This window comes from Struthio camelus, chromosome 18 (assembly GCF_040807025.1).
Source record: "Struthio camelus isolate bStrCam1 chromosome 18, bStrCam1.hap1, whole genome shotgun sequence".
In the NCBI taxonomy this organism is placed as follows: domain Eukaryota; kingdom Metazoa; phylum Chordata; class Aves; order Struthioniformes; family Struthionidae; genus Struthio; species Struthio camelus.
In genome coordinates this window covers 16,729,047-16,743,294 of record NC_090959.1, presented here as the reverse complement: position 1 = coordinate 16,743,294, position 14,248 = coordinate 16,729,047, and the positions used below count along the sequence as shown (strand labels likewise).

Sequence of the window (14,248 nt, the reverse complement as noted above, 5' to 3'; positions counted from 1 at the left end):
CCCTTGCAAATGAAAGCGTCCCCTATGCAAATTAAAATCTCTAGTAGTTTGAGAGATCACTCAGATCAGAAATCTGAAGTAAATCTTATATGAAAACGTGAGTAGGAGAGGCACAGAGAAGAAATTAGCGTTAGCATTACAAATATCCCAGTTCAAGCCATTACACTATATACACTAAAAACTTCCTAGTTTGGAGCTCACCACAGCAACATTTTGATTTACAAGCCCTTTTTTCAGCACTATTCAAACATTTCCTTGTTACACAAAGGCATTAAAAGGCACCTTCCTTCATCTTCTCCCTTATCACATATTATCAATTTTTTTTTCAACAGTAAATGAGATATAACTGTTTACCTAGGCTGAGTGAATCAAAATCACCACCATGTAGCTGTAGCGTAGACCAGGAGGTTATGCCTGAGCCGGAGGACAAGGCACACAAAAAGTTAAGTTAATAAATACTGCATTACCCTTGATAGGAGTTGACATCATCATTTAACCAGTCTTCAAAAGCCTTGTCAGATGAGGCAGTTGCATTCTGAGATTGTCCAGCAGAACTACTGAAATGAAAGATTTAAAACACTCAAACTATGTAAAGCAAAAACCACTAGGTCCGCACTGCAGCTTGCCATGTATCATCACAAAAGCAGGTGCAAAACTGATTATTTCTTTGGTCTATCACGTAGGGAACTTTAATGTAACCACTAAAAGCCACTAGAGTATTGAATGAATAAAGCAACAGTAGACCCAGACAGACAGTGTTACTCAGGCTACAGTAAGCCCACTGAACTTGCTGGATGATGGCCAGGCACAAAGCACTCGTTCATCTGATTTATGATTGCTTTTTCAGTTAGCTTGATTCTTTATTGCAAAGAATAAAAAACAAGCATGCAAAAGGAGAAAAAACAAGACTGCTTCATTCTAGCCTTGATGCCCCACTAGCAATTAAATCCATACAGAAAAGAATGTCACTTCTTTGGTAATCAATCATAAACTGGAACAGCATTGTATTTAAGGCATGTCTGTGACACGCTAAGCACAACTGACACAATGACTAATCTCAGGTGCGTTACAAGGCAAGAAGTCAAAAAAAAGCTTGGGCTTGCCCTCTGCTCCGGCTCACTTGTCTCTGCCACAGTTTTTAAGATTCAGGAAAGGCCGGGGAAGGGGGATGGACTGATTATAGAAATTAAAGCTCTGCTACCTCAGAGTCCTTAAATTCACCAGAAAAAAAAAAAGCTTGCTAAAACAACACTATCAACAAAATAAAACCAACAGACATTCCAGCATCAGGGTTTGATACTGCTATGGCTATATTAACATTAGATAACAGGAAGACATACCGATGAGCTGAAGAGAAAGACATTTTCGGCTGTGGCGGGGTCCAGTTCTTTGCAGGAGAAGTTTCAAGGGACCACTCCTTGCCTTCAGCTACAGTAGCTACCTAAACGTGGTAGGAAAAAGAGCAGAATGTCAGGGGGTCCAGATTTTCACACAAATTATAAACTAAACCTGTAAAACAAGTTGATTTTCCAATTCACCGCCAGTTACAAAGTTCAATTCATTTGTTTTCAAAGGAAACTGAAATTTTGTTGAATCTGAGGCTAATAATGTTGAATTGAATACTGTTTTTATTTCAGGTGGTTGTAAGCAACTTTTTTAAAAAGGCAAGTTAGGTTTGAAGAAGAAAGGCTGGATTAACAACGGGATATAGGCACTCATCACAGAATAATGGAGAGACGGAGGTGGCTGTATCCTATCATGCCCAGGCAAAAGCATATAACCACACTAAAACATTCTCTCTGTCTCCTTCAAAGAAAGGACTTAAACGTGATCTCTCCAAAGGCTTTACTACAAAAAACTCCATAGTTCACCATTTTTAATACTAAAAAGGCCTACGCAGTACAGAACTTAAGAATTCTTTGCTTTCACCAAGACACTCTGCTTTCAACAAGCAGTCTCTGGTACCTAGCAACTTCTAAAGCAGCAAAGAGACAACACAGACGACAAACCAAAGCTATGCGAGTACTCTATTGAGCACAGAGTACAACTTCTTAACGCTTCAATGGTACGGTCAGCATAAAAATACAATATCTTTGTACAGTCTCCAAGCTCCTAAGTTCGAATACTTTGACATTCAATTTTTTCAAATTCCTAACCTCCTTGAAATGATAATGCCATTACGTAATTAATTTACTGTTTAGAGACCCGCCTGTATGTGGCAAATTAATTTACCGTTTTGTTACCAGATACAAATTTATCAGCAACCATTTTGGATAAGACTGTACTGCTGAAATAGTAAACTGTTGATTGTAAATTAAGACAGCTCCACTGTCTAACTAGTCACAGCAAATTACAGCAACAAGAAACTAAGTCACCTCAGCCAAAGGCTGAAAAGAAAGTTTCTAAAGGAAAAAAAAAACTCAAGAGTTGAGTTGAGAAAAAAAAAAAACTCAAGAGTTGAGAAGAGTAGCTCTGAGACTTACCCCTACCAAGAATCATTGCAAAGGTTCAAAAGGTTGTTACTTTTTTTTTTTCCTTCTTCTTTTTTAAGCACTTAATGAAGTACCTGGACAATTTCAGATAGAAGGGGATGAGGATGCACGTAGCTATACAACTAGATTTACCTGATCTCTAAAAAGAGCTGCAGCTTTGCTGTTGTATTTCTCTTGCATTGACCAGCAGGGATCGTAGTCATCTTGAGACTCCAAGAACTCTCGAAATTTACTGTTACCTCCAGCCTTCATTTTCTCCAGCTCAATATCCTTCCATTTGTCCATAGTTACAGAGCGTACGAAACTGAAAATTAGTTAAAAAAATCCACAGCTTGTTAAGCTATATCCTGCTAAAACAGTAGGAACTGATATTATTGCAACTCATCTCAAAGACTGAAGGTATGTAAATGTTAGAATCACTCTCAAAGTATAGAAAGAAAGAGCCTCATAACAAGAAGGTCAAATCCTCACTGAAACAAGCTAAAATCATGCCTACACAGGCAATTAAAGAAGATGGCCTACAAAGACAACTGACAAAAAAGCTGCTTTCTTCTACAAGCCTGGAAATTGACCTAACCCATCATACAAAAGAAAGCTTTCCCAACCTTTTTTATTCTGTAGTTTTCTCATGTCCTTTATTTTGCACAGTTACACTTAGGGGATCACCAAGGATACCTCCCCTTTCATGTCCTTTCCCTTCCCTCACTCCATGCTTCTGCTCAGAATGACCACTAGGTACTTGATAACTCAACTGTCTTAAGTAGGTACACTGCAGCATCTGTTATGACCTCATTCGAGGGCCTTTATAACTGCAGTTAACATCTCAGCTCTGTTTTGGGCTATAAATTCTTGTTACTGCTCATTAAACTACATTTAAAAAAAAAAAAAAGGGAGGGGGGCCCTGTTGTTAATGTTTCAATACAAGGTCATAGAAGAAAAATAAATGAGACATCATCCTCATCAAGGCTCTATAAAACTTGTATCTTGACTGATTTCTGTCTTTCGGTCCCTAAATAATCACCCTTCATCACATCTTCCTTTGTTTCACTACTTTGTATTTTCTTTCATATAACACATGGAATAGCTCCAAACTCATTTCTTAGGCAATTTCAACTCACTAAGAAACTTCAAATCACCTTTTAAAAAGCAAAGCACATACTTCTGAATGGCCTCCTTGCTTTGGTGATCTCCCTTCTGGACTTTCTTTCCCTTTCTCATTTGAGTAACTGTCCCACGTTCTGCCCCTATTATAGACCGTGGCGTCTCTGGAACACATAATAGTTCTTATTCCATAATTTCCTGGCTCATTTGAGTATTTTTCTTGGAATAAACAGGAGCTATCATTTATATTACCAAAAAAATCTCTGGAACGGAATAAAACTGTTTTATACACGTGCACACACTACAGAAATATATTGCAATCATACTATGACTGTTTTTGCTCAAATCTTAGATTGCTCTAGTACTACTAGTTTTTCTCAATAAGATTATACAAGGTTCTTTTAAAAAAAAAAAGGGGGGGGGGGAAGGTAAAAAAGTACACAAATGAAGGAGGACTAAACTAATGCTATGTTTTCCGGATTCTGCAGTACAACCCGCAGTATGAAGATAGAGGTGTTACTTTCTGGAACTACTTTCTGGAGCTATACCAATGCAGCACATGCCCAAATTAATCACAGAAAGGACACAGAGAGCAAAGCACACTTTGGAGAGGAGCATGAAGCAAAACTGCCTGTGAAATACTGGAACTGGGACACTCAATGCCTTTCCAAAACAATACATTCTGTTCACAGCCACAATACATCCCAAGGTAACCCAGTTCAGTGTTTGCCTGAAAGGCTGACCTGAGGTGAACTCCCAAGCCTCGGTGTTTTCCTGAGCATTCAAGACAGATCCAAATTCCATAGGTCACACTCACCCACTGGGGGTTAAATGCACCACATTCAAAACAGACCTGTGAGAGAGAAACAATTATCTCTAACACTCGATCATCGCTTATCTATGTGAAGCTTTCAACGCACAACTCAAAAAGTCAAATCATCAAGATGTTACATACAGAAAATAAATCCAGAATGGAGAATTTTTAGAATTCTCACTATTCAAAAACATCTTCCCTGAGAGCTGAAGCTTCCTTTAAATATTTTTTTTTTTATAGTTCATGGAAAGAAATGCTCATTAACCTGCCTGACTCATATTACAAAATTGTTGTCTGAACCAGGCACCAAAAACCAGTAAGAAAACACAGACAAGCAAATTGAAATGAATCAGCAAAGAAGTCATCTTGATTTCATTTTCACATTGTTTTTAAGGAGGAAAAAATAACCCAATAGACTTCTTAAAGCCTCCTTTGCAAAATAAAGACACAACATCTAACTTTGAAACATGCACTCAGTCATACTATGGTTTGACAGTAAACTCCACAGATGACAGCAAATCTAAAGGGAGCTTTTCTTAAAAATCTTTACTACTGATACAACACACAAAATCTTACATTCTTATGATTGCAATCACCATTCAGGGTTTAATATTACATCCTGTAGGTGTAACTCCCCATAAAGACAATTTCAAACAGGGTTATAAAAAATTTCTGTGGGTACCCACAGCGATCAATGCATGAATATAAATTAAAATGAACTTGTCCGTGGACTATCACATTTAAGGTGGAGTATAAACAAGCTTCTTTAAATAGACCATTTTATACTAAGCTATGCCCAAGACATCACTTAACAGTTTGACAAACTGTTAAGGCTTATAGCATTACTAGACTCTCTGGAAGACCTGCGCCAAATATGCAACCATGCATCATAATACAAATATGAATTAAAGTTACTAAAACTAACACAAATGCGAGATATCCAAATGTATGCGTTACCATTAGTTAGCCACACCAGTGCTATAAACAGATTAGCTCTAGTGGGCAGCAACGTATGTCTGGAGTAGACAAAACTGAAATTCAATGCTATAAAACTAATCCAAACAAGAGCATATGTAAATATCTCACATTGTTCTCATCTTGTGCTCTGACTTCCTTAAGAACTTTCCTTGTCCTTGGACTTGCCATGGTTCTACAAAGGGAGGAAAAAGAAAAACACAAAACTAAATCATTTTATAGGATTTGATAGAGATAAGATGTTCAGTACGATATAGGGATGATACCGATAGAAAAGCATTTACAATCTAAACCACTGAATCACAATCAACTGCAAGAAAAACCATCACCACAATTTTATTTTTCCATTTGCTTTGTACATTTTGACATGTAGTCATCCTACCTCATGCACTGACAAGGTTTAATTAAGTCATACGTGAAAAAGCAGAGGGAAGCTAAATACGGAGATTCTGCTGCGGTGTTTGAGGTATCAGGACCGACATTTACTGATGCTGCTTTCCGACCCATCCACTACCTTTGCTGGAACAGACTGATAACCCTTTGCGATTCCACGGATCATAGGCATAGAACTGAATAGACCTAACCAACGAATAGCAGAGACTCTTACACTTAGAGTACCGAACAGACTGCTAAAAGTGCACTTTATTAGAAGATTTAAAAAAAATTGTTTTTGCAGAAGTGTTGAGTCTCCTTATCCATTACATTCCAAGAAAACAGCACATTTATCGGGACCTATTACATAAAATAGAATTGAAATTCTGACAAAGTCATGTCTGGTTGGCGGATCATATCACCTTATTCTCATTTTTATGAGGCATGAAACATAGCAGCAGAGAGAAATTTCAAGCTACAGATAAAAGTCACATTAAGAAAACAATGTGATTCACTCAGTACATATCCTGGAAAAACTGAAGGATATAAAACATTCATGGTCAAAAGAAATACAGCATTTAGCATGCAGTACAAGACTGCAGGTTAGATAAAAAACAATGAATTCAAGTTTTCAGCTAATTTGGTTGCACAGTGCTTAAATAAGCTTTAAATATCATCATTTTTTTCTCTTTTATTTACAGGCAACCCTTTGACTTCTACTCCAGAAAAGGAGCTTCTAAGATGCAGTAAAAAACAGAGAAGTCGCCAGGCTGACTAGAAATAGTACAGACTAAATGTAGCCTTCATAAAACTGAAGAAAGAAACACTTTAAATTTTATGAAAGTCTTTGACAATTATTCACTTTGCTGTTTGAGTAAACAGTTTTAAGTCCTTAAATTATCAACAGCATTAACGATCATGCAATACTTCTAGAAGGTAAAGGATTAGGTATTACATATAATTACCATCATCTGTTAGAAGATACCAGGAGAACATATCTTTCAACAGAAAAGGAAGACTATTTTAAAAAGAAAGATTCTACAGGTAGGAAAATTCCAACTCTAAATTTGTACAAAATTGACAATATCTATTTATTAGACATCTCTAACCCAAAACACAGCCTTCCTATGAACTACAACCACAGAACACAGTGTTACAATGAAACAGTGCAAACAGTATTATACGGATCACCAGCTAAGCCAACATCATTCAGAAAGAAATAAGCTCAAAATTGCAGTTAAATATTATTGCTGTTGAAAAAAAGAATTTTTGGTGGCAGAAATCACTGCCTTTTATCTAAAGCATACACTCCTTCACTGACAAGCATTTAATTCTGTGTAGTTTAAGGGACAATGTTTTATTGTTAAACTTATCATTAAAGTTTAGGATACGCCACCCTTTAATCGGAATTAATTTGTGTTTTAAAAAACAGATTATCTGTGAAAAAGTATGTGTTTTAAACTGAAAATATTACTAAGTTATGCTATAACTAATGCTTAATAAACAAAATTTTCTAGTCATCCTGCATCAAATTAAAACTGAATGGGATTATTTTTATCAGTAGTCAGATGGAAATTGTGTAACTTTCATAAAAGTAAAAAAAAGCATGGCAAGTAACCCCTTGTTTAACGAAATACACTTTTTCCAAAAACAGTGTTTAATTGTATATGGCTTACCCATATGCATGTGAGGAGGGAGATATCACTACATATAAAACGTGCTCGTTTGTATTCTAAACAGAAACCGTAACACACACTTGCTCAAATCAAAGTCCAGGCCTTCGATTCTACTTTTTGTCACTAGTAGGAAAAGGGAAAAATCTCCCTCTTCACTTTGAATAGAAATTAAGTAAATAACTTGACAACTTAACCAGTTGGTAGAGAATTAAATATACTTTGGGCCTTCCTCTTTGCCAGTTTGGTTCGCGTCTCTTTGTCTGCTAATTCGCCTTCCGCAAGGTTGTATTTTGATAACGACTTACAACGCTTGACGTATGCCACAGGGTCCCTCTCTTTGGCTGGCCATTTGTTCTCCTTATTGCTCTTCTTTTTTTAAAGCACTATTACAATTTTTTCCTCCATTTCCTCAGGTTGTTAAAGCAGCTTTTCATTTGGAGTAATGAATAAGAGACTGACTACACTGTAAAGCCTTGCAGGCTCAATGGCAAACGATCATTACTAGAGCTGAACAGGAAAACATATTTCCCATTCCCATTCAGCATGGGCCAGGAATTTTCAGTATTCTGTAGGGTAGAAAGAGACACCCATCCTACAACAGCCAATACTCAGACCATTTGTGTATTTACAAAGAGAGAGAATCTTTAACTCAAAGCTGACAGAACAGGCAATTGCCTTTGAATTTTCCTTAACCATTATTAATTTTCCTGCCATCAGCAGCCACAGCTATCACCTGCTCAGAGCTACGTATTCTTCCTCAGTAAGAAAGTCTGTTCATGACTGTGGTTATCTTTCTACCAGAAGAGAGCTGAAAAGCTTCCAATAATAAGTTTCATGTTAACAAATCGGCTTTTTCATATGAAAAGCTTTCATCAAAAGACCTTTGGCCAACTATAATGTGAACATATGCCCTATTCCAGAAGCACCAACCTCCCTAACCAAACCTCCTACTGTTTCTGATGAGAAGGCAGAGCTTCAGTCACAGCGCTTCATCCAAGAAAAGGAGCAGGAAACCAAGCCCACCAGCTTCCCACCTTTCTCTCTGCTCCTCCACCATCCTCCCTGTGACAAATCATTTGGAAATGAAGGCGGGGGGCAGGGGCAAGCTCTAAGCACTGTAACAGCAGGTAAGGCATTCTGACTTGTCTAGCAATAGGCCAAGGTGCCTAGTCTATTTTTAACTAGGTTTGGCCACAAAATCATAAGTGATTAAGTCATCATGGTTTACCATCCATCAGCTGAGCTGTGGTAGCTAACTGGGCACAGAACCCCTGCTGCATCTTAGATCACAGGTAGAGAAGACTGAAAACAACTGTGTGTGGACACCTTAAATTGTTGTTTTGATCCAATGTAAGCGGACAGGAGCAGTAAAGAGAATGCACAGTTTGGGAATAAGTTTTCTCCGAGGAACACAGATGCTCCGGGATAAGGGTTCCAAGTACGTTCAGACAGATCAGGACCGTAAACTTTCATCTCCCAACCAAACAATCTGCTCGCAGAGTAAAAATTACATGTGCGCTATATGAATATCTGCATTCAGAATCTTTAGCTTGCTAAAAGTAAGTAAATACGGCAAATACGGCACTACATACTTTAAGTTTAAATGAGCTCTAAAGGGACTTTCATCCTCTGATGTAACAGCAAATTCACACAGCTGACTTGTAAAGAGTTTTGCAGTTCAATCTATGCAGATTAACCATGCAAAATGATCAGCATGATTTCATGTGCCTGCTGTATCCCTGAGTCTCACCAACGCAAAAAGGCTTTTTTTCGGCCTTTTCTCTGAAGAAAAGTTTTGAGCAAAACACTGCCATCCATCTGCACGGAGCAGGCACGGTTCACTTGGAAACATAGTTCAGCTTTTTTTTACGAACGCAGCATTCAATCTGCTTTTAGCCATCCGATGCCTTTCCATGCTAAGGAGCACTGCCAGCTTACCAAAAACTTCACGAAGGACGAGAGGTTGACGATTTTCTTCCAGAAAACCCCTGAGCTAAGGCACCCAGCTCTGAGATTGGTCCTGGAGAAGGGTTTCAGAACATGGCCAGGTTCACAGGGAACACATCAGCTTCTCCTTTCTAGGAGAGAAGGGGGGGGGGGGTTGGGGGGAAGAGAGAAGAGAGAGAGAGAGGGATAAAGAAAATAGAAAGGGGGGGAAGATACTGTGAACAAAAGTTAGGACAAAACGCCGCCGCCGTTTGCTCTCCCCGCCCCCATGCCACCTAGGCACACTCTCCCCCTGCACCTCCTGCCTCCCTTTAAGGGATTTTCCTTCATAAAAACACGAGCGGGGGGCGCTGGAATCGAGCCCCCCCCCCCCCCGGCGGGCCAGGCCGAGCTGAGGCCCCACGAACGCAGCCCGCCCCCCTCCCCAAAGGGAGCTGCCGGCAGAGCCGCCTGCCCCTCTCGCTGACGGGGAGGGTGGACGCCCCCCCCCCCCCCCCCCGCCGCGGCCAGAGACCCGTGGAGAGCCGGGACCCCCCCCCAGCAGCCCACGCTGAGGAGAGGGGAGGCAGCCCCGAAGCTGAAGATGGGGGGAAGGAAGATTCCCCCCCCCCGCCCGCGCCCCAACAGGTGCGAAGGAGCCGGGCCGGGCGGCGGGACCGGCTGGGCGCAACTCAGGCGCGGCCGGCGGAGCCGCGTCGCGGCCCGGTAACGCACCGGCCTCAGCGACAGTCCTGACGCGGCCCCGCCGGCTCCGGGTCCCGCCCGGCTCCTCACGGCGCAGCCGCTGCCCCCGCCATGACCGGCGACGTTGCAGGGCCGCGAGGCATTGTGGGTGCCGGCGTTAACCCGCTGGCGCCCGGCGGGAAGGCGGGCGGAGGCGGCGGGCCGGGCCGGGCCGGGCCGGGCGGACGGCGACGCTGGCGGGGAGGGAGGCGGAGAGGTGCTGGGCGAGGCTGCGAGACGTGGAGGGAAGGGGATGGCCGCTGCCCAGGCGGCGCCGAGGCGGAGCCGTGTGGCGGGGGAGCTGAGGCGCGAGGGGGAGGCCGCCGGGCGCTGAGGCCGTGCGGCGTCGCCGAGGGGGTCCGAGGCTGGGGGGAGGCCAAAATTGCGGGAAAGCTGATCTCTTCCCGTTTTCTTTTGGCCCTATAGGAGATACGGCCTGTCCCGGCAGACCCAGGAGCGGGGGGACGCGGGCGCACGGCGACAGAGTGAGAGAAAAATCCCGTCGGGTCAGAGCTGGAGAGGCAGGTTGGTAACGCGCCGCCCAGCGCCAGCCGCAGCCGGCAGCTGCCGGGGGGGAAACCCCGGGATGGGCTTTTCCAGAGGGCGGAAGGGAGCAGTCAGGCCCCCCAAAATCATGAGACGGGCTTAAAGTTAGCGGGGTATAGAGCAGGGCAGGGGCCCGGCAGCTGTGGTGCTTCGTGCGCGTCGTCTCTGGGGTGTTTTCTGAGCGGGCGTAGCGGCGAGAGCCGAGGGTTGAGGAAACCTGAGAAACTCGTCGTTACTGAACTGTGGTTGTGGGGGTGAAGAGGGACCAAAAGATAACGTGGCGCCTGTGGTAAGAGTCGTAATGCATAAAAACGTGGGGGGAAAAACCGCAAAAACTTCTTGGAGAATATTGGGGGGGGTGGAATTGTCTCACATGAAAGTTATATCTGTGGGTTTAAACAGAAGGTGCTAATCAGACATGCTGTTGAAACTAATTAAACTCCTTCTGGGTCAAGACTTTTATTTCAAAAGCCTACTTTTGGTAAAATATACCTTTAAGAACGTTAAACCCTCAGACTTTGAGGGGGGAAGAACGGGTCCGTTTCAAAGCAAGCCAAACAGAACGAAACCTCAGCTGTGAACTTCTACCTTCTATATTCACTTACTCATTCAGTTCAGTGCTAAATGGAAAAACTGACACTTGATGTTTTAGCGCTGGCCTTCTCTGAGCAGATGTTGGTTGTAAAACTGAATTGTATCAAACTATGGGGCTCAGCACTGTAAGTCTCTTCCACACATTTAGTTCGCAAGCAGTTTCTGTGAACTCTCAGGCTAGGCACCTGAGACTGCTTAAATGATGTAAGGTTGTAAGATCAGGCTCTTGTAGGCATTGGTCTGTGGGGAACAGTATGAAACCATAGAGCGCTCATTTCACTTGATAGCAGAGGATGATTTCCATTAATTGCTATCCAACAATACTCTCTAAAGGTGAAGGCATATTAGATGATATGAAAAGAGCATGTGGAGCTGCTTTGTAATGGTTGGAGCTAAATGTCGGGAGAGCACGTTATATACCATTGCTAACTTTTTTTTTTAATCATCAACTGTAGATACTTCAGAGCAATCCGTTAACATTTACAAATGACTCCCACAGAGACAATATGCTGCTCACTTTCAGTGCAGCTCCTGTTCTGGCCTTCATTCTTAATAAGTAGGCTATTATCTTACTATCAGCGCATGGCAGATTAACAGAAGCAATTCTCATTACCATTAATGGTAGCTACATACATAACCCCCTTACATCAACAAGAAGATAATGTGTCCTTAAATGTGAGTACAGTCGAAGGAGAGAGGGAGGGGTATGGAACATAAGGCAAACTCTACTTATACAATTTCTTCTCCCAGTTAAGGGCAAAGTGGTCTCTTCTGATAAGCACCATTATTTTCTGGTAAACAGGAACTAATGGGCAATGAGGTTCCCATTATACAGACACTGTATTATAGGATTTAATGAGAATATTAATCTTAGTTTTCGAGAGTCCAGTGATTGGTGTCAGTGTTGATTCTGCAGCATGTCTGGTAGGGTTCACATTGCACATTCAATACTTTGTGCTTACAGCCTCAGGGGAGCACTGTTGTGCACCATTTCTTATCTGTTGAAATGCAGGGCTGAGATACTAATGCCTTCGGTATTCTTACTTCGTTTACCAAATGTGAATGTTCACCCTCTGCCTGGGCAGCAAATTCTGGCAACTTTATTTTTCTGAGATCAGAATTGCTATTACTGAAAAAGTGCTAAATTAATATTTTATCTACCACTCAAGCTGTCATTTCTGTCCTTAGAACCGTAAACAGTACTTCTGTTTTCACTGTGGTAATAATACTGCAATTTGCCCTGCGTTTGGAGTCATCTTTTACCATGGGAAGGAAATACTAAACTACATGAATAAAAGTTACAAGATGAGACCATCTGGCTCTCAGTAGGAATGAAAGGAAGCCATAAGCATTCGCCTTTCTTAGCGAGCAAATAAATGCATGGCATTCCCTGGCAAGTCCAATTTGTTCTGTTCCTGGAATTTGGGATGGATGCATAGCGCTCTTCCCATCTCTGCAATGTGTGACAGATATCTATTATATACTAGGAAGAGAATACTTCATGTGCCAACAAAAAGACGTTTGGAAAGACATCTTGCGTTGTATTCCCCACTTATTGTTATTTCCTTTTTTTAGTTACCAAATTGGTTCTATCTTGAAACTAAAATAGAGATATTTTTAGTGCGTTGTTATAATTGTTATGTCTAGTTTCAAACTTGTGTGAAACGTGGCAGTAAGGAACAAACTATAGGATGAAATAATAAAACATAAGGAATGCAGTCTTTCTGAGCTGTTTTTCACAATGAGATTTTTCAGAGAGAAATAATTGTACTTGGCTACAACAGGATATAATACTTGGTGCTGTCTCAAAAGTGTGAAAGCTGGTCTGATTTGAGAGCATAGAAAACAACTAACGTAGAGTCCAGCTCGACAAAGATTTCATAAATATGTGCGTCTAATTGCAGTGCGGAAGGCTGATCACAAGTGAAAGTCTTTTAATTTAACCTGCCTAGTTTAAAATTTTGCTTCTAAGTTAATGTTTTTAATGATCTTTTCAAAACTTCACAAGTGAAAAAGGTTTCTGAAAGGAGAATTCAACCAAAGAGCATTGATTTTTCACTTTTTTCTCTTTTACAGATTTCCTGAACTCTTTCTATCTATTGATAAAACTTGATTTCAGCCATTAAATATTGTGGTCCCTGATGTAAACAAAGTGGCATTACCAGACGTTTTAAATTCCACAAAAGAACATGAAAAAATCCAGAACTGATGAGCTATGGGGATGGGAGAGAAAAATCATAAACCATAAAATATTAAACACAAAAGAACAACAACAAAGCCCTATTTTTACTTATTTATAAAGACCTATGTGGGATGAATGCAGTACCGGGCACGCTTTTTGTGGACTGAGAAGCTATAGATTTTTATTGCCTTCCTCCCTCACAACACACCTGAGATTAACAAGTATATCAGAGTAATATGCAGGATGTCACGACGCTTAAATTGAGGGGGAACAAAAAGAAGCATAGATACTGTTGTTAGATAAATCTATTTAATAAATCTGAAGAGCAAGCAGAAAGGAATAGACCTGCTTGCGTGATAAATGTCACCATTCAAGTTCTGCATTGCCATTATTTATGACTTATGAAACTGTAACTGTGTGAATAATAATAAAACACTGAACTAAGCCCTTTTAGTTTTATGAGTAGCCTCATTAGTTGATATGAATGTGATGACACCTTTTACTTGTAGGGTTTTTTTGGTTCTTCTATATGTTACATGCTCTGAACAGCATCCTGTGAAGCAAATTTTCATCTGTGCAATGAAAGACTTGGTCACATTTTAACCTAACGGGTTTCAGACTGCAAGTAACATCAGAGGGATGTCTTATTTTTGTAAATTTCTACAGGGTCACGTACATGCTAAGATTATGTCACATAACAAAAAAAAAAAAAATAGAAAAGTAAAACTTGAAATGTTTTCTGCCATAGGATGAAATATCAATCCAGTTGTTATTAACTGTTTATTTAATGTTTTTATTGCTATGAATAAATAACATTTATTATTAA

The 14,248-nt window shown here is 40.9% G+C and overlaps 1 protein-coding gene and 1 long non-coding RNA gene across 16 annotated transcripts in view; one reads left to right on the top strand and one right to left on the bottom strand.

The window, feature by feature from the left end:
* The window catches only part of ARFGAP1 (ARF GTPase activating protein 1), a 26,323-nt gene extending 16,094 nt beyond the window's left edge, over window positions 1-10,229 (bottom strand). For 9 of the 13 annotated variants that reach the window (XR_011135373.1, XM_068912873.1, XM_068912877.1 and 6 more), the window contains exons 1-7: window positions 10,092-10,229; window positions 9,369-9,508; window positions 5,494-5,557; window positions 4,337-4,446; window positions 2,625-2,796; window positions 1,341-1,441; window positions 468-557 (exon numbers count right to left, since the gene is read on the bottom strand). Coding sequence is in view for 12 of the 13 variants with exons in the window: in XM_068912873.1 (XP_068768974.1) it covers window positions 468-557; window positions 1,341-1,441; window positions 2,625-2,796; window positions 4,337-4,446; window positions 5,494-5,553 (533 nt within the window). In the remaining variant the exon portion in view is untranslated. The remainder of the gene's footprint in view (window positions 1-467; window positions 558-1,340; window positions 1,442-2,624; window positions 2,797-4,336; window positions 4,447-5,493; window positions 5,558-9,368; window positions 9,509-10,091) is intronic. The other 4 variants (XM_068912866.1, XM_068912871.1, XM_068912875.1 and 1 more) reach the window with 1 other exon arrangement.
* Window positions 9,803-14,248, top strand: LOC138061549 (uncharacterized). Of its 3 annotated transcripts, none has more exons than XR_011135377.1 (3): window positions 9,803-10,004; window positions 10,527-10,625; window positions 13,317-14,248. It is a non-coding gene; the product is annotated as an uncharacterized lncRNA (long non-coding RNA). The 3 variants fall into 3 exon arrangements; XR_011135375.1 differs by lacking the exon at window positions 9,803-10,004 and adding an exon at window positions 10,213-10,317; XR_011135376.1 differs by lacking the exon at window positions 9,803-10,004 and adding an exon at window positions 10,303-10,387.